The following is a 25,395-nucleotide window of genomic DNA, read 5'->3' on the forward strand; positions in this document are numbered from 1 at the left end:
ACTGGGGGTGCAGCCGGCCGGGCCCCTGTCAAGAGCCTCATAATGCCACCTGGGCTGTAAACCTGGGCTCTGCACCAGCCTCCCCACATCCTCTTTTCTTTGGCTTTGCCTACTGTGACTATTTTTTTTTTTTTTTTAAACTCATTACCCGGTGCCCTTCACAGCAAAAAGGCTGCCCAGAGATGAGTGCGTGTGGTTTTACGGTTTTCCTTCCCCTCAGGATGACTATTTTCAGTGTAGCTGAGCCGGTCCTTCAGCAGCGGCCTGCGCTCGCTTCCCAGGCCGGGCCCGCGGCCGCGAGGGGCCACGGTGAGCGGGGCGGGAGCGGGAGGCGGTGCGACAGCAGCTGCCGCCCGTGCCGGGGCGGGGAGGAAGGCGGGGCGGCGGGGCCGGTAGATATACGGCGAGCCGCCTCCGGGCCGGGGGCGAGGCCGCCGCCTGGCCCGGGGGAGCGGCCGGGCCCGCGGTGAGAGGATGTGGGGTGCCGGCGAGGCCTGCGGCGTGCGGGGCTTGTCTGAGGAGGAGGGGGGAAGCCGGCGGGGGAAGCTGGGGAGGGGCGGCAGCGGGGCCGGGGCCGTTGGAGGGAGGAGGCCCGGCGGCCGCGGGGCGCCGCGGCGGGGGCGGGTGCCGGTGCCCGGCTGAGGGGAGGGCTCCCGGCGCTGGCGGGTGTCCCGCTTAGATCCCCCCGTCCCCTCGCTGCTGCGCCCCGCCGCCGGGCCCGCCCGCCCTCGCTCGGGTTTGAGCTCGGCGGCGACGGAAGGTGCTTCCTGCCGCTACCGGGGCCGCCGAATTCGGCCTCTTGCGCCGCTCCCCCGAGGGGTGAGAGCCGCCGCGGCAGACGGGGGCCGGCTGGCCCCGCGGCGTGTGCCCGGGCTGCTGCGTGGGGCCGCCGTGGGTGTGCTCCGATGGGGAGGGCGCCATAAAAAGTACCTTCAAAGCAGTAAAATACAGCTTTACCGTTTACAGTGCCGGCAGCAGCCCTTCCTGCTTGCCTTCCCCCCGGTCCCTTCCTGTGGGTGCCCGGTCCTCAGCCGCGGGGTCAGGCAGCGCCCACACCGCGCGGTGGGAGCAGGCGGGTTTTACCGGACCAGAACCGCTGCGGGGAGCTGCCGCAAAGCCGAGCTCCGGCAGGGGATCGGTGCTGACCTCTGGATGTCCGCCTGCTGGCGGGGCGGGCGGCCCCGCTCTCGGGGGAGCAAGGCTGAATGAGGGAAAACAGCGGGAAAGCCGATTTTCTGTGACTGCAGCAAGGCGGGCGTCTAGCTTAGAAGCCTTGTGCCTCGGTGAAATGGCTCTGGCATGGCCGGAGTTCGTGGCTCCCCCGCCTTGGCGGTTTGCGTGGCAGTTCTTTGAGGTGGTTGCACTAATAGGGGCTTTTGCAACGCGACTGGCTTAGGGAAGTGTTGGGGTAGAGAGCTGGCAGCGTTTAACGACTTGGAAAAAACAAACAAACAACAAAATCCTGTAATTGAGCATGACAGAACTTGAAGGCTGTTCCTAAAAATGTCACTGAGCTGTTTTTTGCTTTTAGCCTTCGGCAAAATGGGGCGTTTAATTACATGGAACAAAGCTGAGAGGAGTACTACTTAACAATAAATAGCAGAAAATTCAAAGATATAGGACTGAAATGTAAAAAAAATAAAAGACTTTTTTTTTTTTTTTAAAAAAATCCCTGAATTATTGTAGAAACAAAATTAATTTTATGAGCAAGGAGTCTTAACTGCCATGTTGTTTTGTGTCACTGCAAGCAAACCACCAATATATGAGACTTTATTAAAAAAATATTTCTCTGTGTGTGTATATATGCATGGTGTTTTTCTCTGTATTGTTTCCAAGGTTATTTTTGGCCTTTTGCATGGATGGCTTCAGAGAATGCTCCAAGAATAGGGTAAGAATCTAAGGCTTTTTGGTGTATTTATGTGCTTCCATTATACAGAAAATGAACCAGGTCGATTATTCAGGGATGATAAAGCTGGAAATGTGTTAAGGCCTTCAGTAAAAAGAAAGCTCTAAACTTATACATTTGAATGTTTTAGAACATGTGATGTTTACAGAAATACAGAAAATTTTGAACAAAAACTTTTGAACAGAAATATGTGGGAGTAGACTCTGTGGCCTTTTTAGGTGTATGAAATTACTTTCTATTAATTTGCAGTGTCTCGTGTTTTTCAGTGATTTGAAGAGAATTCTCAGCAACAAAATTGGAAATTCCCCTTTTCTCTAATGTATTTGTGTATATATATATGGTTTATTGGTGTATATATATGGTATATTTGTTTATATATGGTCTTAAATTAGCATTTTAATGTATTTAGGTATATTCATTATCAGTTATCATTTAAAACACAAGTAGATATTTTATACAAATGTAACACTTCATACTAGCACAGAACTGTTCCAACATTTTTTGTTGTGTTTTGTCAGTTTGATACTTCTATGTGAATGGATGTTCTTTCAATGCTTGTTCATCAGTCAGAAGTACAATCTCTGTAATTCTCACCAAAGCATTTGAAGTTATAATCCCAATAATCCTTGTAAAGCAATTTCATGTGCAGTGAGTCTATTTTTAGACTGTCTTGGTTATACCAGTAATATATTTTAGTTTTCTAGTCTATGCTTACTTAATGGATGATTCAATTAGTTAATTTGATATTTAAGGTATCATTATGTTTAATTTCAATTTACACAGCATTCTTCATATAGTCTTAATAAATAGTATAACTCCTCAGTTATACAGAGTTTATCTAATCATTTGATTATGTTGTTGTACTTGGTGGATGGTTGTATGAATAACACTGCTTTGAGAATATTAGGTTTGATGAGACTGGTGTCTTTTGACTGTCTCTCCTTGCCATCTGTTGTCTTTCCGAGTTTAGAGCTTCTCCTTCTGCAAGGCTTGCAAAATGACTGCCTCAAAATTGTCCCTCTAAAAAGGAGGAAGATGGGAGTCAAACTGAACAAGCATTAAGGTGTTAGAACCGTTTATCAATGGTTGTTAAGTCTGTGATTTTATAACGGATCAGCTATCAAGCCACCTCAAAGAAACAATATATTTCATTAAAGTTAAAAAACATCACCATTATTATATTTTATTTAAAAAAACCCACAAACAACAAAACCAAAGCCCAACACCTTGCATTCTTCCCAGAAGTTTACTTTTTTTACCATTACAGCTGCAAAAGAGTACATGATGTAAAAGGAATGCTAAAAAAAAAAAAAAAAAAACAAACCAACAGGGAGCATGTAGTCTAATGTTATAGAAGATTTCTGAAGTTCAATTTTAGTGCATTTCAACTCTGTTAGATATCTCCTGTTTAACTAATAGATGTTCCAGCTATTTTTTTTCTGTCTCCCCAGCAGAAAACTGGAAACAGTACCTTTTACCTTGCTTATCCAGACTTGCTTCAGACCTTAGTCTTTAATTATTAATATTGATTAATAATTGAAATGTCTAATCAGGTAGATAGGGAGATGTCTAAAACCACAAGTTTCTGCTGGAAGTCTTGGGCTCATGATAGCTGGATGGTGATAGTGTGGCCTAAAAGATAAATAGACTGGTTGTCATTTGTTTTGGATTTTTAGCTGCCAGTAAGAGATCCTGCCCTCTTCTTTTGCTTTTTTTTTTTTTTTGTATCAAATACAGGTGAGACTGGCTTTATAAGTTTTTGCCTTGACATGCCTAAGAGAATTTAGTAACATAATAGATAATACTGTTCAGATTAATGCCACAAAAATCTCTTAACAGTTCTATTGTACCAGTTGTTGCTGTGCACAGTTCCACCATTTATATGCTTTCAGTGTTGAACTTGACTTTACTTGCAATAATATTTTGGGGACTTACTATAGTTTTTTGTAAATGCATTTGCAGGAATGAAGTGGAAGTCAACTGAATTCTCTCGTGCACTACTGAGACGAGATGACATTCATGTTTGTGGTGAATGGAAGTCATGGCAGCATCTAACATGGGAGGGAAAGACATGAATGGACAATGTGGCGTGACTCGTTCAGGTTGCAGATCTTCTGCCTGCTTATGGCAGTACTGGCTATTGTGGTGCTCGTCCATAACTTTTTTCAGTTAGAGGTAAGTAGATCCTCTTTCTCCTCCAACAGTGCTGGAGCAACATTATTCCTCTTTGAGTGTAAGGTTAGAATTGTGACTGAGAGAATTTAGCTACAACTTGGAATCACAGAAAATTCAGAGTGGAAGGGATGTCAGGAGGTATTTTAATCCAACACTGTCTTCAAAGGGCTAACTTCAAAGTCAGCTTGGATTGCACAGGGTATTGTTGAGTTGAGTTTTGACAGTCTTCAAGAACGATCAGATTTCACAACTTGCCTGGGCAGCCTGTTGCAGTGCTGCACCCCTCTCATAGGGAAGAATGTTTCTCTTCTGTGCAGGTGGAAGTTGCCTCTTCTCCTTTTATTGTGTGCTTCTGACTCCAGTTCCTCTGTAACTCACCTTTAGGTAGTGAAAGACTGCAGTTATGAATCATAGAATAAATCATATAATGGTTTGGATTGGAAGGGACCTTAAAGACCATCTCGTTCCAACCCCCCTGCCATGGGCAGGGACACCTTCCACTAGACCAGGTTGCTCAAAGCCCCGTCCAACCTCGCCTTGAACACTGCCAGGGAGGGGGCAGCCACAGCTTCTCTGGGCAACCTGTACCAGTGTCTCACCACCCTCACAGGAAAGAATTTTTTCCTTATCTCTAATCTTTTTCAGTTTAAAACTGTTACTCCTTGTCCTATCCCTACACCCCCTGATCAAGAGTCCCTCCCCACGTTTCCTGTAGCCCCCTTTAAGTACTGGAAGGCTGCTCTAAGGTCTCCCTGGAGCCTTCTCTTCTCCAGGCTGAACCCGCCCAACTCTCTCAGCCTGTCCTCACAGGGGAGGTGCTCCAGCCCCCTGATCATCTTCGTGGCCTCCTCTGGACACACCCGAGCAGGTCCGCATCCTTCTTATGTTGGGGTCCCCAGAGCTGGACCCAGCACTGCAGGTGGGGTCTTACAAGAGCAGAGTGTAGAGGGGGAGAATCCCCTCCCTCGCCCTGCTGGCCACACTTCTCTTGATGCAGCCCAGGACACGGTTGGCTTTCTGGGCTGTGAGTGCACATTGCTGGCTCATAGTCAGTTTTCCATTCACTAATACCCCCAAATCCTTCTCCTCAGGGCTGCTCTCAATCCACTCATCGCCCAGCCTGTATTCGTGCTTGGGATTGCCCCAACCCCTGTGCAGGACCTTGCATTTGTCCTTGTTGAACTCCATGAGATTTGCATGGGCCCTCCTCTCAGGCCTGTCCAGGTCCCTCTGGATGGCACATCCCTTCTCTCTCCTCTGTCTTCTATAGACTTAAAAAAAAAAAAAAAAAAAAAGAAAAAAGGTGTGGTTCCCTTAGTGTCTCCTTTCTGTTATGTACTCCAGTCCCCTAATAATCTCAGGGGTTCTTAGCTGGTCTCTTCAGTTTGTGTGTGGTTTTTGGACACCCTGTACCAGAGTCAATGTTCTAGGTGTGGCTTCATCAAGGTCATGTTAAAGGGAATTATCACTTTGCTCAATGCTTTTGTTGTGATCTTGTTAATTCATTGCCACAATGAATTGCTGTTGACATGTGATCAGTTTGCTGTCCACCAGAATCCCTATATCTTTTTCTGCAGAGCTGTTAGCTAGCTAGTTGATCCTCAGCCTGTACTAATGCAACTTTTTTTTGCCTTTTCCTATTTCCCTCTGCTATATCTGACTTGCATATTTATTCATTTTACTTACTGCTTTAATGCAGAGATATTTTCTAAGTGCATTAGTCAGTAACACCAGACTAAAGTCAAGACAGATAAAATCACTGAGGAACTGTTCCAGGGAGCCTTGAAGGCTCATCCTGCTTATTGGCTGCCTGCCTGGCCAGACTGCCCAGTGCGGCATTTGGTGGGTGAGCATAATAATGCTTGGCCTAATACCTCCTTAAGTTATAGCTATCTTTTATGCATGTTAGCCATTCAACTGCTTTATGCTTTTAAGTTGTGTGTATCCTCCTTGCAGAGCTTTTTTTCCTTCTGGCTAGTCATGCCCAAATGAAATGATCCAAAGAAGGGGCTGTAAAATCCCCTCTCACCCCATAAAAGGCAGATTTGAATTGGAAGAGGTTCATATAAGGGTAAGGAAGATGTCTGAGAGGCCTAAAATCACAAGTGACACAGGATCAATAGCTAAAGAATGAGTTTGTTACCTATTTCAATTCTAGTGGAGACATTAAATAAAAACTGGAGATGCTGAATTCAAAGGAAGCAAGGGTGATTTTTCACTGATTGCAGCAAAGCTTACCTTGCAGTAAGACTGTGTAGCTGCTAAAAGCATATATTCAAAAAGTCTGGATCAATTCATAGAAGAAAAATCCATTAGGAGATACTAAATCTTAAAGATGTCAACCCTAGTGTTTGGGAAGTCTCTCAGCCATGAAATGCTAGCAACTGGATTAAGCCTTCAGGAGGAAGTATCACAACATGGTTGGCCTGTAATTCTTTCCCCACATACCTGCTGTTGGAAACTACTGGAAATCAAAATACTGTGTTTGATGGACTGTGGATGTGAGTTAGTGTAGTCATTTTTGTGTAACATAGAAGGTAACTTTTCTTTGTCTCTTTCTGTGATTGATTTTTTTTTTTTTTTTTTTTTGGCCTAGGATGTTCCATGAAGAACACCCTTGATATTTTGAATCTTAGACTATTTTCTTTCTTTTTTAAAAATTACATTTTTTAGAGAAAAGGGCTCTGGCAGATCTTTGAGAGTGAAATGAAAAATGCAGTATGGGTGTTCACTTTGTGCTTTTTCTTGCCGCTATTCATGATCAGTATCTGTGTGGCTTTGTTGACCTTTACATATCTGATATTCCAAACTTGGTTAAGTATTGTGTTGCTGGTAAACCTTTATGCCGTAACATGCAACTCTAACCCCTTTGTTGTCTTGACTTTTCTGAATGGACCTGCTCTGGTATTTGTCTCTGTCTTTGGCATAGCTTTCCAGGCAGTCTAGTATAGGTATCTATGCTGATTCTTTTTAGTCAGAGATCAAAGCCAGAAAATGTCTTAGAAAGCTGTCACAGAACATCTGTCACCAAATCCGTTCAGGCTCTGGAAGGAGGGCTTATTGTTGGTTACTGTTGAAAACGTGTTTGTAGATGCATCAGACGTGTTTCTCATCTCCAAACCATCTAATTTAGCTGGCTAAAGCTAAAGAGCCAAGGCAATTATCAGCTAGCCCACAGCTAGCCTCTCTGCTTTTTCTCTTTAGGATTTTATAGTTTTTCATGTTGGAATATTCCCTCTTGAAGTCTTAAGCTACTAATGATACCCTCTCAACAGTCCTACCTATGTCAGAACATTACTTTTCTTACCTTGTGTTTAAAAAAAAAAAAAAAAATAAAAATCAAGCTGTCCACAAAACATCTGATAGCCTACTTATTGTTTAATTCGTATGGGGTAACTCCTTCCTTGAGGTCCGCAGCTGACCAGTGCATTATAGTATCAGAAGGGTTTTGGGTTTTGATTTTTTTGTGTTTGTTTTTTTTCAAACACAGCCAGACAGATAAAATGCTCTTCCACCAGTTGTAACTCTTAGCTTGGCCTAGTACATTCAGAACAATTGCTGTAACCCTGCATAAACCTCCATGCGAAGTATCAGGTTGTTGCCAAGGAGCAACATCACGCCTTTAGGATAAAGGAGATTTTTTATATTTGTACCAATTGCCTTTAGAGCAACAGAACCACTTCAGGATTGGTTGTGAGCATTCTTTTATTTAAAAGCACTTAGAAAAAAGAGTGCATGAGGAGAGGGGAAGTTTCTTGCAAGGATGAAGGAATGGCGTGTGGAATCAAACAGCTGAAACCGAACAAAAGAATTATGTAACAAAGTTTTTTTATTCTTGCTGCTAAATTGCAGGTGCCTACGAAAGATAACTGCATCATCTTCTTTGGATTATTGCTGAAACATTTGTCTGTCAGGTGATGGCTTTTTAGGATTGGCTTTGACATTTAGAGTAACTTCACCCAGTCAGTGCTGTGAGACAGTAAAGACTGTGAACTGATCTCATGCCTGTCTTAGACAACAAATAGGGATAAAGTACTTGGAGTGTAAAATTACTGAAAATAAGATGACTGACCTTTCAGTAATTTCAGTTTCAAATATTGTCTGCTGCATAAATTAAGACCTTTATTGGGCAAACTGGAACTTTCTCCCCCCCCCACTATGCCTGTCACCTGGGAGTCTCCTTTGACGTTTCCTGCTCTAATGTTAGTGGCGTACACGGGGTTACAATTGTTCTGAATGTACTAGGCCAAGCTAAGACTTACAGCTGGTGGAAGATAACTGGGCTTTGAGGTGGAATTACACCATTTCAGCAGCAATTGAAATACTCAACATTTTTTATCGGCCACCAATATTATTGCGTTTAACTGAGGACAGGTGTTCATTGGAGGTCTAACCAAGTACCCTGTGACCCTTCTAGAATATCTTTGAGAACATGATTGCCTGGGTGGGGCTATATGTTGCATCTTATTTTTGCTTAGTTAGCAGTGAGAATGTTAAAAGCTGAGTAGTTGAACTGAAACTTTCATTAGTTCTCCTGAAAATACAGCTTCCTTTTTCCCTTTTTATGACATCTTCATGCAGCAGGAACAGCTTGAGAATTTGTTTGTGCTTAATTGACATGTAATCCGTTTGGTCCTGCCTGTGTTACTTGGCAGACATCCATTAAATTACTTTGTGGTCACATCTAAGTTCTTGTTAACTTCAGAATGCAGCAAAAAAAAAAAAAAAAAAACCCTCAAACAAAACCCCATGCAAACAAACAAACAAAAAAACCTCAAACCCAACAAACAAACAGACAAAACCCCTTGGGAATTGAACTCAAAATCAAGACACCTTGAAATGCAGTATATATGGAAATAAGCAAAGCAGGGCCAGTGTTATTCAGTGTGCAGACTGTATTAAAAACTGAAAGAATCTGTGTCATAAAGGAAGAGGACTCTTGACAAATGCTCTTTATCTGCCCTACTTAAAGAGATTTTATTTTGTTTTGACTGCTAACTAGAGTAGAGATGCCACAGTTCTGCATGGGCTCAGTATGACTTCTTAACACACAGGAGTCAGATTTGGAAGTGCCAGTGAAAGAGAGGGAAGGAAATGGAGTGGGGACAGACTAAGCTATTAATCTGCTTTAGGGCAAGCCCTGTGAATCCATAGGGGTAAGAGAACTTGAACACTTATTTGGAGATGAGCCTGGGAAGCACTTAAGCAAGGAAGATGATTTGGAAAGTTTGTCTATTCCAGTCCAGCATCTTCTGTATATTAATTGAATCTGAAGCTTTCCCTGCTGTAACTGGGAAAGGGAATCTGGAATATTTTCTCCTGTGAATAGGATACATGGTGTAATTTACTTTCAGACATAAGCTTATAATTCTGCAATAACACATGGTCCTGTTTGGGCTTGGAAGAGGGCTGAAAAGATGAACAAGGATCTTAGAGAAAGAATGGTCCTTCAGAATATTGAAGAAGCTCTGGTTTTACCTTCATAGAGATTCCCCCATCCCCTTGAAGACTGACCGAGGAAATATTTGTGGTATGATCTATTCTGCTTAATGGGTCATAACCTAGAGCTGCTGGAGTTGAAGTGACAGTGCTTGTCTGGGACCTCTGATGCATCCAAGCGAAGAGCTTTGGCCTTGTGCTTTGCTAAAAAGGCTGCGTTAAGTGGACTGCTTTAGAGACATCAAATTACATTCTCTGCTCTGTTCTCTGAATGTATAGTTTTTTGGCTTGGTGTTCTCTGCATCCTTTTCCACTGGAAGATATAGGTATGCCCTTGAAAAGACTTTAGAAAGGCTAACTAGGCCATAAATGACATCTACTACATCTCTGGCAGAAGGGCTGGGTCAAAAACCCTGAAGAATTTATAGAAGGTTAAAAATAGTGATAGGTCTGTTTTAAGGCCTTCTTAGATAGCCATCTCTCTTCTTCATTTGAAAGGATTTTGTTTTTCCATGCCCCCTCCACCCTGAAGTACCAGTCATTGAAGAACCAACTGAAACACAGAAACTTGAGAGCTTACACTGAACGCAAGAATTAACCAAACACACATTCTCCCTCTCCACTCCTCCTTAGGAAAATGCTTAAATTTTTTTGCTGACTGAGACATGGTTACCACCTTGTTGGTTGTATCAAAATATTTAAAAAATATTTCCATGCAGTATTTTTTGTTTATGTATATGCATGAGAAAGTGAAAGGAAAAAGTTTTGAAGGTATCCAAGAATAGAAACTTGGCTTAATTCAGGAGTGCATGTAGGCAAGATTTAAAGTAGAACTGTGCCCGAGATTAATTCTCAGCTTTGCCTGAAATTTACTGTATTAATAAAAGTAATGTGCAAAGATACATTTCCATTTTTGTCTGCTGTGTTGGAAAATAGAAACCATTACGAATTACCTCAGATGGCCTGCAGGGAAAATTTATTAAATCCTGTGTGGAAATGTAAAACAGAAGCAAAAGCTTCTGTTGTGATAATAACATTTTGTATATCTGTGGATACCTGTCAATTTACATTTTATAGTTAAAATGTAACAATTTACAATTGTAGGTTTATAGTTAACATGGATATCAAACAGAGAAGATTCTGTGTATCCATCCTACATCCTAGTGTGCTCATTATCCCCCTAAGCTGATCAAAACCATCTTCTTATGTAACAAGCTTCAAAAGCCTGTGTGTTTCTATAGCTTGTTAGGTTTACCTTTCTTCTAAAAAAGTATATTGAATCTCTGTGTTCTTCAAATGACTTTAAATATACTGGCAAATTCAAATAAAATGTAACAAGGGGGAACTACTTAGTATGCACATGTACTCTAGGTGATATTTCAATGGACTAAGGTTTATAACAATAACTAAGGCTTTAATGAAAGTGCTGGGAATTTTAGTACATTAATAAGCAGTTAATTCTGGCAGAAATAAACAGAAAACACTAGGATATTGGTAAGTACAATGATCTTTTAAAAAATTTCAGATTGCGTGGTTTTAATTTTTTAGCAGTCTTTCAAATCTAAACTAGCATATTCTCTGATGCCATGTGAATGGTACAGTGTATAATTTTAATCTTTGCTTGAAAAACAATTTTGCTTCTCTATGGAATACAAATATGGAAAACTTCTACTATATACACCTGATAATTAAGTACTCCTTAACTGCTGATTTTGTGCATATTTGAGGTATAAGTTTGAGTTTGCTGATTAGAAATCTCACAGGTAGCTCTGGAGTCATAGACTGTGCTGTTTTTTAAATTACCCTAATGCAAACCTGCACAATTGTGTGATGTCACGAAGAAGATGGTATCTCTGCAGTAATTTGCATAAAAATACTGTTTTGGACACTGATCTCAAGTCACAGTAAAAGGTCCCTCTCTTAGTCTAGCGTTATATTTAACTATTCTAATTTTTAAACTCCTATGCGGATTAGGGGATACTTTGCTTGTGTGTTTCATTTGGCTCTAGAAGAAGCTGTATATAGATTTTAAAACCTTAAAAATAATATTTTTTTTGCCTGTTTAGTCCTAGCTTGTCCTAGACTATTTTACTTGCCCAGCAGTTCATGAATTTATTGCCCCTAAAGCATTCCTTTCTTTTCTTCCATTTCTTTTAATCTGTGCATTACAGGGAAACCCACATTTCAGATAACTAGATGAGAAGCAATGTGAGTGTGACCAGATAAATGGCTGCAGCTGCTACAAGCAGCAGGCTTCTCTAGAAGGCATGTGTAGGGGGTGCCATCAGCTTAATCTGCACTGTAATGTCTCAAAGAAACCCTATTTCCTTGCATTATATTGGGCAGCTATTAGACCTCATTGTGCTTGAAGACTAAAATGTTACTACAGTAAGAAAATTAAACAGGAGTTACAATTTACTATTTAATCAATCAACCTTTTGTAATTATTTTTCACATTGCTGATGTTTACAGAATGAGCTTGTAGCCAATAACAGAATATATTTGGCCTGATTATATAAAAGCCTCTTTGGCAGAGCAGGGTAACCACAGGTTGCCCACCTGTTTCTTTAGAAACCCCACGGTCAAAGTAATAGATTTGTGTCTTCTAGTAAAGTTGCTTAATTTGGTCAGCTTCAAAGCTCTGTAAAGCAAAGCCCAGTTCTTGGGATCATTTTCTGACAAAGCATTCGTTATTCATTGTGTTTCATTTAATAGCACAATTTCACGTAATCTTTTTTCTCCCCAGCACCTGGATGATGACACAGTTTCAGGATCAAATTGGATAACAGAAAACAATGTCCAGCATTCTCTATCCCAGACAACCAAAACTACCAGGAAGCCTTACTGTGGTTATAAGCAGCAGACTTTGTCCAAAAGAGAACAAGCAGAACAGGAATCGTTGCTTGCTGCAATACAGTGGCCAAAACCCCCTGATGGCAAAATTGCCTTTGTACAGAGCACTGATCCTGCACATAGTGACTTTGTGATTGTGAAACCCAGTGGGTTCTTCAAGGTGGGTGATCAGTTAGAGGTACTTGTTCATATGAAGGATTTCCACGGAAAACCCAAGCAGTATGGTGGAGACTATCTACAGGCACGAATTCACTCTCCTCTGCTGAAAGCTGGAGCAACAGGAAAGATTGTAGATTGCCATAATGGCCTTTACAAAGTCTTCTTTACCTTGCTTTGGCCAGGAGAGGTCAAAGTTTCTGTGTCACTTGTCCATCCGAGTGAAGCAATCCAAGTCCTCCTGCGTTTACGAGAAGAAAGGCCAGACAGGGTCTATTTCAAAAGCTCATTCAAGTCTGGGAGGTATTCGGAAACTACCGAGTGCAATGTTTGCTTGCCTGGAGATCTCCCGGTCTGTAACTTCACAGATCTCTACACAGGCGAGCCATGGTTCTGTTACAAGCCTCGAAAACTGTCCTGTGCCAGCCGGATCAGCCATGCCAAAGGTGGATATCAAAAAGGTCTTCTGACACGAGAGGAAAGCCTCTTCTTCCAAAGGTAGGTATGTTGTTGAATTTATATATGCTCAGTCAAGTATTTATTTTTTTAAAAGACAAAATTTAGGTTATTGGTGAAATATGACAGATTGCCTTAGAAGAGGTGTGCATCTGCAGGATCAGGTGTTCTATGTGATTTGTTGAATATTTTCTCCCCCTCTATTCAGCCATGCAAGAACAATAGTAATTTTAAACTAAAGAGACTGGGAGTGTGGTTCTCTCTCTGTGCTTTGAATGCAACAGTGGTGCACCTGCTGAATTTCCCAAAAGCATGCTGTCTAAATCTGGTGGTGATCTAGGGGACCGTTTCCTTATTTTTTGCTTCCACAGCAACGCTTGCAATACCAGTAACAATGCTTTGAGAGATATTTTTGGACATGTCTGAGCTACCTAAAAAAGGTTCAGGTTTTAGGCTTATTTTTACACAAAATACCAATTGCTTTTATCCTCAGTAAAGTTGTCTTACATGAAATGCAATGTGTTCCTTGTTGCTCAGTATGACTTTCAAATCTAAGGAATAATTTTAAGTCAGTCATGAAGAAAACACCTGGTAGAAAAAATTGCTGAGCAATACCTGTGCAAGTGGAAATGATCTATGCATGTTATATGGAGTGTCAAACTAAATTAGTTTCACAGTCATCTTTTTCTTCTGCATTCAGCATTTAGAAAAAAATACATCTCTTAGTGCATGGGTAGATGTGATAGAAGTGTGTCTGTATACACCCTCAGCTGAAATTAGACAAAGTTAGCTACTGTCAGAATTGTAGTTGTAGGCTACTGCCTTGCTCTCCAAAACAGGTGTTGAAGGAAAGTGTTTCAGCAGTATGTCCACTTGAGGCTTAAATTGGGAAATATTTTAGAGCAGCAGCTCCAAGTAGTTTAATTAGGAAAGTGTGTGTGCATGCTTGTAACTGAAGGCCAGAAATCAAAAGTAAGTACCAGTGGAATTGTTTTTTGGCTATTCCTTAACAAGTTTGTAAGTGGATCTTTTGACTCTCTGTGCCTCAGGCAGTTCACCTGTAAAATATGGCTGATATTGATTGGTGATGTTTCCAAATGGGAGTGGGAAATTTTTTTTGCTTGTTTTGGTTTTTGTTTGTTTAGTTCAGCTCTGAGATCCTTGACTGAAACGGCTTATAGAAATTCCAAATAATTTATTTCTTAAATGGAGGAAAACATTAGACAGGGACTCTCTACAAAACAGCAACAAAAGACAGAACAAGAGCTTAGTATTAATTCTCTGCAGCTGTCGCAGCTGGACAGTAGTGATATGTGTCCAACACAGAATGATCAGAATTCACTGATGTTCACAAACAAGTACTTGTGAGGTCTCTTGGTGTTTAGGGGGATGAGCTTTGTTTCTGTATTCAGCAAATTGCTGTCCTGCTGGAAGACCTTATTGCTGGAGATCTCTGAAGTTGGTTGGACATTGGCTGGTACTACCATCTGCCCCAGAGGCAGGACACACCACCGCTAGCATTGTCCAGAGCTGGAACTGCAGGTGGTGCTGGTGCTGGACTGCTGCAAGCTCCGCTGGGTACTGCGGAGCAGGCTGAGGGGTTACGGGGGCTGAAAGCGCTATCTGCCTCAACACAGGTATTTACTGTGGTAAGCACCTACAGAGAGCTGGCAGAGCTGGGGGCTGGGCTGCAGCATACCCCTGCAGTGGTTTGTCTCCTGGCAGTGCTACACGTACCACTAGCTGGGAACTTCCCATCTTTGTGCTAAATTCCCCAAAGCTTCTTGCAGACCTCTGATAGCTTGGTAGCTTTATCTAGGTTTATGCCAGTAAAAATGTGTGCAAGATTTTTGTCCTAGTGCTATTAAATTTTGAATTCTGATTCAGAATAGCGATGATGGTCTCAAGGAAATCAATACAGAATGAGTTCAGCTACAGGAAGTAAACTTAAAGTAAACAATTATTACTGTGAGTCCTATGCACTTATTTGAAATGGATTAAGAAAAAATGAGATTAATATTACCTTCAAATTCCACAGTAAACTTTACAAATAGTATTGTTATTATTTTTTGTTCAAGTGATGTGAATATCAAAAGGCCGATACTCTCCAGTGGACCTGATTCAGTGATTGTAAAGCCCAAGGCATTTACAGGTAAAGTGAACTTTAAAAGATTCTTGTTTGTAATTCATAATTAAATTTATAAAAAGAACAACAGGCATGAGGTAATAATTGATTTGTTTGTTTTCATAGCATGGAATAGAAATTAACTTTTAAATTTTTATTGAGAAGATGAAGGCTTTTGGGTGTTAAGTGTAATATAAGGTCAGTACTAATAACAAAATTGTCTAAAATTACATACATAAATGGGATTTTTAGCAAAAAATAATTTAAAAAAAAGAAGTTTGTTCTCTTGCCAAATGTGTCTGTCTTCTGGCATTTACTCAGAGATGTAAAGTGTCTTACAGTAACTGCTCACCGAACTCTCAAGTTAATCTTAGCAAAACCAGCTGTGTGGTGTTTCTTAATTTCTTCCTTTGTTAAGATTTTTGTTTAACAAGTTTTGACAACTTTCATTTAAGTATTGCTGTCATTTGTGTTACCAGAGGATGTCAAAACCTACAGTTGTGGACCAGAACCTAATTGTACCCTGACTGAAAACAGAACAAAGAGTCAGTCCATACTAAGTTAAACTTAGAGCTCGTTCATACCCATGTGCACGCTTTTTATGCCTCTAAAAATCCTGGATAAAATGTGATATACAGAGGATTAATTCTTAATTGAAAGCTCTTCAGATTTTTTTTTTTATAAGGTTGTGGGAGACTTTGAAGGTGGAGTTCCTGACCTGAGCAATCAAGTCTTGACAGAAAACAGCCTACAGCATTTCTTGCTTTCATTTTTGCTGTTCACTAAAAAAATAAAGTGCTGCTATTAGGCCAGCAGTGCTTTCTCCCTTTGTTCTCCAGATCCTTTAGATGACATGGGTTTTATTTGCTTTTGTTATCTTATATATTTCCTTGCAGAAACTGCTGCAAATTTGAAATTTTATTATATCGCTCTTCTTCCAGGAGTTACGGAAGATCAAAGCCTGCCTGCATTTCCTGAGGATTAATGCCGGGTTAGAAAGGGTTGATAGGAGTAGCAGAGTATTCCTCAGGGAAATTCCTTCTAAGAAGAACAGTCTCTGAATAAATAAACTTAATACATTAGTATAATGATTGTGGATGTATGAATTTGTTAGGATTGATGGCACACTTGAATTTGTTGTTCTGCTCTTGGTTTTGTACCTACCTTTCTGTTTGGGGGTAAATGTAGATCAAGTATATTTTTAAAACTTATTTTTCTGAAACACAAAATTTTATTTCTATTATTGATTGGTAACTATTCAGATTGGAGCTTTTACTCGCTGCTATAAAATCCAAAAGTCCTAGAATCACAGAATGGTTTGGGTTGGAAGGGACCTTACAGATCATCTAGTTCCAACCCCCTGCCATGGGCAGGGACACCTTCCACTAGACCAGGTTGCTCAAAGCCCCGTCCAATCTGGCCTTGAACACTGCCAGGGAGGGGGCAGCCACAGCTTCTCTGGGCAACCTGTGCCAGTGTCTCACCACCCTCACAGGGAAGAATTTGTTCCTTATCTCTAATCTAAATCTACCCTCTGTCAGTTTAAAACTGTTACCCCCTGTCCTATCCCTACACCCCCTGATCAAGAGTCCCTCCACACCTTTCCTGTAGCCCCTTTAAGTACTGGAAGGCCACTATAAGGCCTTCCTGGAGTCTTCTCTTCTCCAGGCTGAACACCCCCAACTCTCTCAGCCTGTCCTCACAGGGGAGGTGCTCCAGCCCCCGATCATCTTCGTGGCCTCCTCTGGACACACCTGAGCAGGTCCATGTCCTTCTTATGTTGGGGGCCCTAAAGGTGTCTTTTTGAATTCCGCAGCAAAACTGGTGTGATACTGTACACAGATTTGAAATGTTGGTGTTAGGTTTAGTGTGAGGCACCAAGAAGTTGTTCTAGTACCATATATATGTATGTATACATATATATGTGTAGCCTAAGAATCAATTTAAAAGGTAAAAAATTGAAATGTTTTTACATCAAAACTTAAGAAACAAACTGAAGTTGTGAATGCACATTATGAATTAATCTTTAATTACATGACCTTATGAAGGGATTTTTCCTTTTGTTTGTAGGATTCCCGTTTTATATGTATGGGATGAGACAACATTACTAAGTTGAGTTTTTTTTCTCTTTGATTGTTCCTCTTGCCTGATTTAAAGAATCGTCCACAGATAAAAATTTCTAATGGTTTTTTTTTGTGGTAACTCGTGATTATAGTCTTTGTGTTATACAAACATAAAAGTAAGTGTCCCTGTTAGGTCTAAGGAAGTTAACATTTACTGATGCAATGCGCAGAGAATATTGCATAGAAACAGTAAGACCAAAAATGCCTATTAGGGATGGGTGTTTAAAGATGCTTATCATCTGATTTTTTTTGAGAGTTGAGCTACACGTGTGTTATAATGAAGCATCTACCAGGGGACACTTCTGGGCCCTGGGATTTTACTGCCTGTACTTTTACATACTTAGAATGGTCCCTGGCGTGATTTTGGCCATGGCAATGTGTGATTTCCCAAACAGCTGCAAGTAGGACAGGCCAGGGACTGTTCTTAAGAGGTAGTCTCCAGGGCAAGGTGGGTAACAGTGTTTAAACAGCTGGATGTGGCTGCTGCATGCGGCTGGTGTTTGTGCCAGGGAACAGCTCTGTGCTTGTTCGGTTTAAGCATTTGAATACACGTGGGAAAGGAGGAACCTGTGACGACCTCACGGAAGTTCGACGTACTAGTATCGCACTGGTGCTAAGGGATACATGGCAATGTGTGACTGACGTAATCATGAGATTGCAGCTTCTCTTCCTGTAATCTCTGGCCCTTGCTTGCAACACACCGTCCAACTTCTGCAAGTTCAGCAGGCGTCCTACAGAACAGAGCTTCCCCGGGGAGTCTCGGGGCTCCTCAGGGGCTGCCTGTCCCAGGCAGTAAAAAGGGAAGGGCAGCAGAAAGTGTGAAATCCATGGAATTAGAGACTCTCATAACTCATGCATTCAGAGGGCACATACAAGATTTTCAGTCATAGCTTTAATTATGGCATTTCCTAGTTTTGAAGCCCTTAAGATTCAGACTTCACTCTTCCAGCGTGTGTGGTTGGAGCAGGAGTGCCGGGGTGTGTGTTATTCCACGGACGGATTTTATTTTTTTTTTTTTCTATTTTGAGTGTCACCAGGTTGTCACTGTGGGGCCGGTGCCCCTCGGGGCCGGTGGCGGGGCCGCGGCCTCCCCTCACACACCCGCCAGGGGGCAGCAGCGCGCTTCGTCACGGGGGCTCCGGGAGAAGGCGGGGGGGGGGGGGGTAGGGGCGGTGATTGGGGTGTCCGGCCCCTCTGGCAGGAGGCGGCGAGCTGCTGGTCCTTCTGCCCCTGCTCCTCTGTGCCTTCTGCCAGCACTCAGACTGAGCGCTTCTAAGCGTGAAAGATGTCAGATACTGTTTTTTTTACTTCATCATCGGAGATACCATTTAATTTAAACTAAATTAAACTATAATTGTTCAACCAACTCTGTCAGCAGTCGCAGGGTTTGCTGCAGAGATAGGGGGTGAAATACTCGGGTTTACAGAAGTGTGATGTGTCGAGCTTTTCAATCTATGTGGTACATCTTACTCTTTTGCTTTAAACCAGGGAGGATGTTCGTACCTCACTGGCTGTATGTCCATGAAGGCTATGGAGCCTGCTTTTGTTTGTGTGTTAATTTCAAAGAATTTTTCTCTTCCAGATTCAAGTAGTATGGACAGAGCTGAAGATCCCATAGCTTCCCCTTCTGGTTATTATTATGAAGACCAGTGGCGGCCCCGAACACACTGGATCCATCATTTTAACAAGTCAGATGATATAACCAAGTGCTTACAAGGAAAAATAATCCACTTGTTTGGAGACTCTACAATAAGGCAGTGGTTTGAATATCTGACAGCATTTGTTCCAGGTTATTTTTTTAAGTTTGGTGTTGTCCTTAAAGGTCTTTGCAGAGCTTTATTTCTCACATCTCAGACACAGAGTTGATCTTACTGAATGACAATTACAAAACAAAGGAAGAGGAAAGACGAAATGTCATCAGAAGTCCTGACAGAAAGGCAGTTAGTCAAATGTTTGAGCAGACACTGGAAACATGTAGGCCTTGGAAATGGGGTCACAAGGTATCTGCAAAGTTGTCCCTGTAAAATCTTTCACCACTGAAGACTGCCGCTGTGGCTGTGAGTTCAGGTGGCCACCGGGGGGGGCATGGCAGAAGTCACTTGGGGTGCCTGCATAAGGCCTTGCAGCATCCCAGTCATATGAGTGACTCTGGAATGAAGTAGCCAGTGACTTTCATTACTGTTGATTGGTTTTGGCCCCTTTCTTGTATTTCCCTTATTTTAACTTAAATAACAGAATTTCAGTAGCCAATTAGATATTCCTTCCTTACCCCTAAAGCAGTTAAATTGTGTTGGAACACAGACTTTGAGACTCCTTAATGCCTATAAGTTAAAGTCATCTTTAAATTTAATGGAGCCCTAAAATTACCAGAAGGGTTCCTGTGAACACTGGATTCATAGGGCAACAATGACTGAAGCAATCTATTTGGAGAATTTCTTTTTTGTGATAGAGAGAAGAAAATAATTCGGGAAACTTGGAAAAGTCATTGATAGCTTTGTGAAGTTGAAGTGTGCTGTCTTGCAAATTTCAACACCCACAAACTCTGCTCTGAAATATGCAGCTAACACATATATAATGCTTACCTTCCGTTTCATTTTAGAGTTCTTAGAATGATGTTCAGGTTTCCTTATCTACTGCTACCCTGTGGTCCTAGTACCTTGTTGATACTTTTAATCTCCTGTGCCCTCTTTCACTAATGCTTGTTCTTGGGATTTCAGATCTAGTGGAATTTAACCTGGGGAGTCCTAAGAACGTGGGCCCTTTCATGTCTGTGGACCTGAAGCACAATATCCTACTGAAGTTCCGCTGTCACGGGCCACCCATTCGCTTTTCAACAGTCTTTAGCAGTGAACTGCGCTACATCGCCAACGAACTGAATGGCATAGTGGGTGGGAGAAACACGGTGATAGCCATAACTATATGGTCCCACTTCAGTACTTTCCCTGTGGAAGTGTACATCCGGCGGCTGAGGAACATTCGGAGATCAGTTATTCAACTGCTGGATCGCAGCCCCAAGACTCTAATCATCATCAGAACTGCTAATGTTCAGGAGCTTGGGCCAGAAGTGAGCCTCTTTAACAGTGACTGGTATTCCTTTCAGCTTGATTCTGTCATGAGGAAAATGTTCTCAGGAATTGCTGTGCACTTTGTGGATGCTTGGGAGATGTCTCTGGCTCATTACTTGCCACATAACTTGCACCCAAAAGAAGTCATTGTTAAGAATCAAATAGATGCATTTTTATCTTATGTGTGCCCTCTGCAAACTTAGCACAAGTGAGTATCCCTATGTCATCTTTTGCTATAGCCGAACAAAGCTGCTCTTTGTCGGAGCTTTCGAGTTATGCTGGATGGCATGGAAGAACTCTGCTTATTGTACTTGCATGCAGTATAAGTGGGGTGGCCTTAACTCTGGGTAGCTGTGAGGGGTGGTAAAGAGGAGTTGACTGTTCAGGCCATATCTTCCTGCAAGGTTGATTCCTTTCAACCTTATCATTCATATCTGAGATGATTAGAGAGCACCTTAAATTAAACTGACAGGATTCAATAAGAAATTATGTGGGTTATTAGCTTTACTAGTTGTCTGCACTGTATGCTGAATTTAATCCATATGACACTGATTGTGTTGCCAGAGTCTTGCTGCTCAGAACTGTGTATGAAACGTGGGAGGAGTTTTGGGAGTGGTCTTTCTCTCAACGTTCCAGAGTTTGAGGGACATCTCCTCCAGTTGTACGTCAGAGAAGCACAGTGTCTGTTCTTGTTTCAAAGTCCTAATTAGAAATATGAAGGGAGTGTACCAAAATCAATCAAGGAAGCACAATCAAAATATCTATAGCATTAATTCATCAAGAATTTGCTGGTGTTAAATAGAGCACACTAGTTAGGCACTCTTGGTGTTTACAGATGGCTGCTAAATAACGCCAATAGCCAGTATTTTAGTCTGGTTTCCTGTACTACTGAATCTCTTTTGAGTTTTGATACACTGTTTACTTTTGGTTTATCTCTAATGGAGAAGTGTGTATATTTTGACCTCAGTGAAGACACTGTCTCAGGCAGTTTCTGCAAGTTCAAGTTGCAGGCTTGCCTACTTGAAGCTTGAAGCATCTACTAATGAAAGTGTTTCCCTTCCCTGTAAGGTAAAGCTATTCCGTTATCCCAGCTTTGCTGGAGCCTTCTGATAATTGTACATCATTCATACATTGTGTCTGTGTGGAGAAGCCGAGTGACCTGAACACACGTGACGATATTTGGCGATGGTGACAGTAGCTGGCATACACTAGTGTCAAGGCCATGCAACGATGCCCCTTCTGTGTCTGGCAGTTTTATTGTTTATTCATGAGCTTCACTACTGCCAGTAGAGAAGGACAGAAAAATTGCACCCAAAAGCCAAGCGCACACAGGGTTGCCCTTCCTACAGATGCTTGGTAAATATTTGCGGTTTTGCTAGTGTGAAAGTGGGTGACTCCTGGGCCTCTTGGCCTGGTGTTTACTGCTGCTAATTTGATTGAGCCTGTCTATAGTTTTAACTAGTAGTGCTTTGAAAACCAAGTTTTGATTTAAATTCAACTCCCAGATTAAACAGCAGGGAAGTGTTCCATGTTGTCTTATTTCTGGTCCCGCTCAGGCCAGAGGTAGTCTTTACCAGTGGATTTACTGAGAAATGTGTCAAAAAAGTAGTGGAGTGCTTCTAAAGCAGCATATCGTGCTTAAGGATAATGTGAAAGTTGAGCCTTTTTGAGCAAACTAAGAAGATTAATAAAGCAAATTGTTAGGTTGCACAGACTGGAATAATTAAAATATCTTCATATTAGAAATTTTTACTCTTTGCCATGTTGGCTGCTATGTTAGGAAGATTGTTCTCTTATTGCTGGAGCCCCAAGAGAGCTAATGTTACCAGCTACAGGAACTGGTTTTTGTTTTGTTCATTTTAAAGGACAACTGAGAACTCTTATAAACAAATGTAAATGCTTTTAGCATGTAAAAGCCGTCAGTAGCATCCATCTATAAACTTATCAATTTTAAAATATTAAAAAATGACTGGAGGAGTTGCATACACTGAAATAGCATATATTCTTAGCTTTTCAAATCAGAATTAAGGAGGTCCAACTTGCCAGTTCCTACTGACAACTGCCTCACATAGTATCTGTCCATACATTAGCTTTAGGTAACTACTTCTTGCTTTAGGTAACTATTTCTTACTTTAGTATGTTAATGGCAATTTATCCTCTGCCAAAAAGAGACCACACCAATTCAAGTCTGGGAAGGTAAACCACCACAATGCAAAATGACCTTTCATCTTTTCCAGGTGTGTTTTTTAAAATAGGTAGAGTATAAGGCTTTCATCCTGAATAACAAATCTATCCAAATAATGTTAATAAAAATAAGACTTCAGACTTTTTCTTTGAAGGAAACTGCTTAATTTGTGGACTAACCATTTGGTTTTCCTCATAAAGCCATATCATGTGTGCAAGTGTTGTGACAGCATGTTTCTTTTCTGAATGTTGTAGTGCCCACCACTGCTCTTCAACAGCAACGTTATATGGCTGTTAGCTACCAAGATCACATTGAGAAGAAAATATTTTTTTAAATGTTTTGACAGTTGAGGGAAAGAGAACAGGACTGCTATTAGCAAAGATTTCTAATCACCTTCTGGTAGAACCTCTCCCTTTTAGATTAATTAGATTTTTTTAATAACAAATTAACTAGCTTTTAGGTAATGAACTTGAGGGAAATTGTCAGTGGATTTGGAATGAGGACCAAAATTTCATTTCTTTGGGCTCTGGAATAGACAGGGAGGAGAAAGGGAGAAACTGAGGATTTATTCATGTTTTAAGATGAAGACTGGGGACACTCTGCTTTTATATGTCATTCAGTTGAGCTATAAATTATTTTTCATTTCTATTCTTGTCTTGTTACCAGTTGTGTATGTACTGTATATGGAAACATAGAAGCAATAAAATATTTTTAAATCAGTTTCTTTAAAGCTTCTAAATGGGTTTCAACAGGGACTTAGATTAAGAGGTGGGTTATTTTTCAAATTACTTAATATGAAACAGGACTGGAAAGGAATTTCTCAGTTTCAGTTAAGTATCTTTGTTCATCTGTAAAAATTTATTTAATGAGACTTTTCAAAGCCCTGTCCTCCTTTTATTGCCATTTTCTTCACTTGAAGGGAAGAAATTGTCTTATTTCTCATATTTTCATTCTTGTCCTGAGCATTTAATTACTAACCTTTCGAAACAGAGATTTTTTTTTCCCTTTTAAATTTTTTTACTTGAAATCCAGTTTACTCAAATCCCAATGAAAAAGACTGTATTTTTATGGTGTTTATCAGAAGATTTCAGAGCAATTTATTTATAAAATAGGTAAACTCTATTTTACAGATTAGACTGATACACAGTGAGTTTCTGCACCTAAAATTTTGAGAATCTTGTTTCTCATATATATCATGTTAGGCTGATTCCTTCATTCTAGAAAGTTAGTAAAAATGGTAGTTGAATTGTTGATGAAAAGAGAGGATAAAAAGCAGAAGTTTCTCTTTTTTCAAGTTTTCAGCTGCTTCTAATTTCATCTGCTATGCAGCACTATTGCAGCTCTGCTTTACAAGATTCAAATTACCATTTTTCATTGTTTTACTTGTTAGAGGTAAGCATTCGAAAATGGGAACTTTGCTTACTACAAGGGTCTGTACGACTTTTTATTTACTACAGGTGACATGTATATGTGACAAAAACGAAGATTTAGAGTCGTCTGCTGGGAAGGGTGAGAGTATTGGAGTTTTTGTTGCAGAAGTGTGGGTTAAAACATTGTTTCACTCACGGCAGTTTAAGTAGCAGCAAAAAAGTTCAGTCGCAAATGCATAATTGATTTATAAAGCATTTACTCATTAAGTCCAGATCACTTAATGCTTAGTTTTTACTCATGTATATTCAGAGTGTTTGGAAGGCTCTTGTTATCTGTTGGTAGCAGCAAAGGACTCTATATCTGTGTGTCAGAGAAAAAACTGGTTTTCAAAGTGTTTTTTCTATCATATGTATATTATTGAAATGCTTACAATACAAAGAAGGCTCTGATGTCTTTTATTTCCTGATGAAAAACAATTTAAATAGCCAAAAAGCTCAAAGAGTAAGAAGTTCCTAATAAAGAGGGCAAGTTTATTTAAACTGTTTCATCTGATTTAGTCTTGGTTTATCTTGTTTGCCATAACCCCACAAAATTTATATTATTATAGTTGTGTAGTAGTTCCCTTAGTTTTACCTATTACATTTTTGCGCTGTGTGTTGGGTAGAACTTTCACACTATGGTTTATAGATTAAAATCCCTTTAAAAAGTGATTCTCTTTTCTGATTATGTGTATTTGAAGGGGAGTGGTCTGTGCAAGCAGCACAAGCGTGACATGAGGCCTAGTGCTGAAGCACACTGATGTTTCCTGTTGTCAGTGTTTCAGGCCTGAAACATAATAAAATCTTGTATATAATCTGGGCTTCCTTCTCTGAGGGCTTTTGCAACCCAACCGGCCAAGGGGAAATCCGTAGCCACTTCGTTTAAAGAAGCAGCGTGAAGAACAGAAGAGGTGCTGTGTGGTCATTGCTTCTCTATCTTATGAACAGTGTTTACTTTAAGTACTGGAAGCAAAATCGAGGAGAGATCTGTCCTGTAAGTCAGTCGGTGAGTTCAAGGGCCGTAGGGCATTGTACACTGCCTGGCTGCGTGGCCCCCACCACGTGAGCCCAAAAGCTGTGTTTTCAGGTCATGGGGAGAGGGAGAAAGTGGCTACATGGCACAGACCGGGGAGCCTCTGGGATGGCTGGAGGGCCAGGGTGGAGGACTTGCAGGCCAGCTACAGAGTCACCTTGGACTTAGGTTGCAGCCAGGATTCACAGCTGGGAAAGAAGGCGGCAGGGTGCGTTGCCCTGTGTGCTGATTTCCTGTATATATAGCCAAAAATAGCCTGTTTGACTGGGAAAAAGCCCTGAACTACAAATTCCTGGAAACTAGAAGAGAGTACACTGAGGCAGTATTGCTGTTTGTTTTCCTGTTCCTCCTCTCATTCGGTGGTGTCCGCTGGAGGAGGCGGGGTAGGGGGTGGCAGCCAGTGGTGCGGTCTAGGGTGCTGCTCTTGTGTTCCTCCAAAACAAAGAGCTGAGTTCATGTCCCAGCCTGCT

The 25,395-nt window shown here is 41.2% G+C and overlaps 1 protein-coding gene across 2 annotated transcripts; it reads left to right on the top strand.

The window, feature by feature from the left end:
- Positions 1-379: 379 nt before the first annotated feature.
- Positions 380-24,564, top strand: NXPE3 (neurexophilin and PC-esterase domain family member 3). 2 transcript variants are annotated; one of them, XM_074855957.1, is made up of 7 exons: positions 380-466; positions 1,837-1,888; positions 3,869-4,081; positions 12,267-13,027; positions 15,064-15,137; positions 18,816-19,022; positions 19,951-24,564. In XM_074855957.1, the coding sequence occupies exons 3-7, from the start codon at positions 3,989-3,991 to the stop codon at positions 20,499-20,501; spliced, it is 1,686 nt and encodes a 561-aa protein (XP_074712058.1). In that variant the 5' UTR covers positions 380-466; positions 1,837-1,888; positions 3,869-3,988; the 3' UTR covers positions 20,502-24,564. The 2 variants fall into 2 exon arrangements, with proteins under 2 accessions (XP_074712058.1, XP_074712067.1); XM_074855966.1 differs by lacking the exon at positions 380-466 and adding an exon at positions 650-1,354.
- Positions 24,565-25,395: the final 831 nt, after the last annotated feature.

The sequence above is a fragment of the Strix uralensis genome, chromosome 2 (genome assembly GCF_047716275.1).
Source record: "Strix uralensis isolate ZFMK-TIS-50842 chromosome 2, bStrUra1, whole genome shotgun sequence".
Taxonomy (NCBI): domain Eukaryota; kingdom Metazoa; phylum Chordata; class Aves; order Strigiformes; family Strigidae; genus Strix; species Strix uralensis.

What these genes read in the sequence shown, in the direction of transcription:
- NXPE3 (XM_074855957.1), top strand. Translation starts at nt 3,989, where the DNA reads ATGTGGCGTGACTCGTTCAGGTTGCAGATCTTCTGCCTGCTTATGGCA. An exon ending in GAAAGCCTCTTCTTCCAAAG is followed by an intron (nt 13,028 to 15,063) that starts GTAGGTATGTTG and finishes TTTTTGTTCAAG; the next exon opens with TGATGTGAATATCAAAAGGC. An exon ending in AAAGCCCAAGGCATTTACAG is followed by an intron (nt 15,138 to 18,815) that starts GTAAAGTGAACT and finishes TTTCTCTTCCAG; the next exon opens with ATTCAAGTAGTATGGACAGA.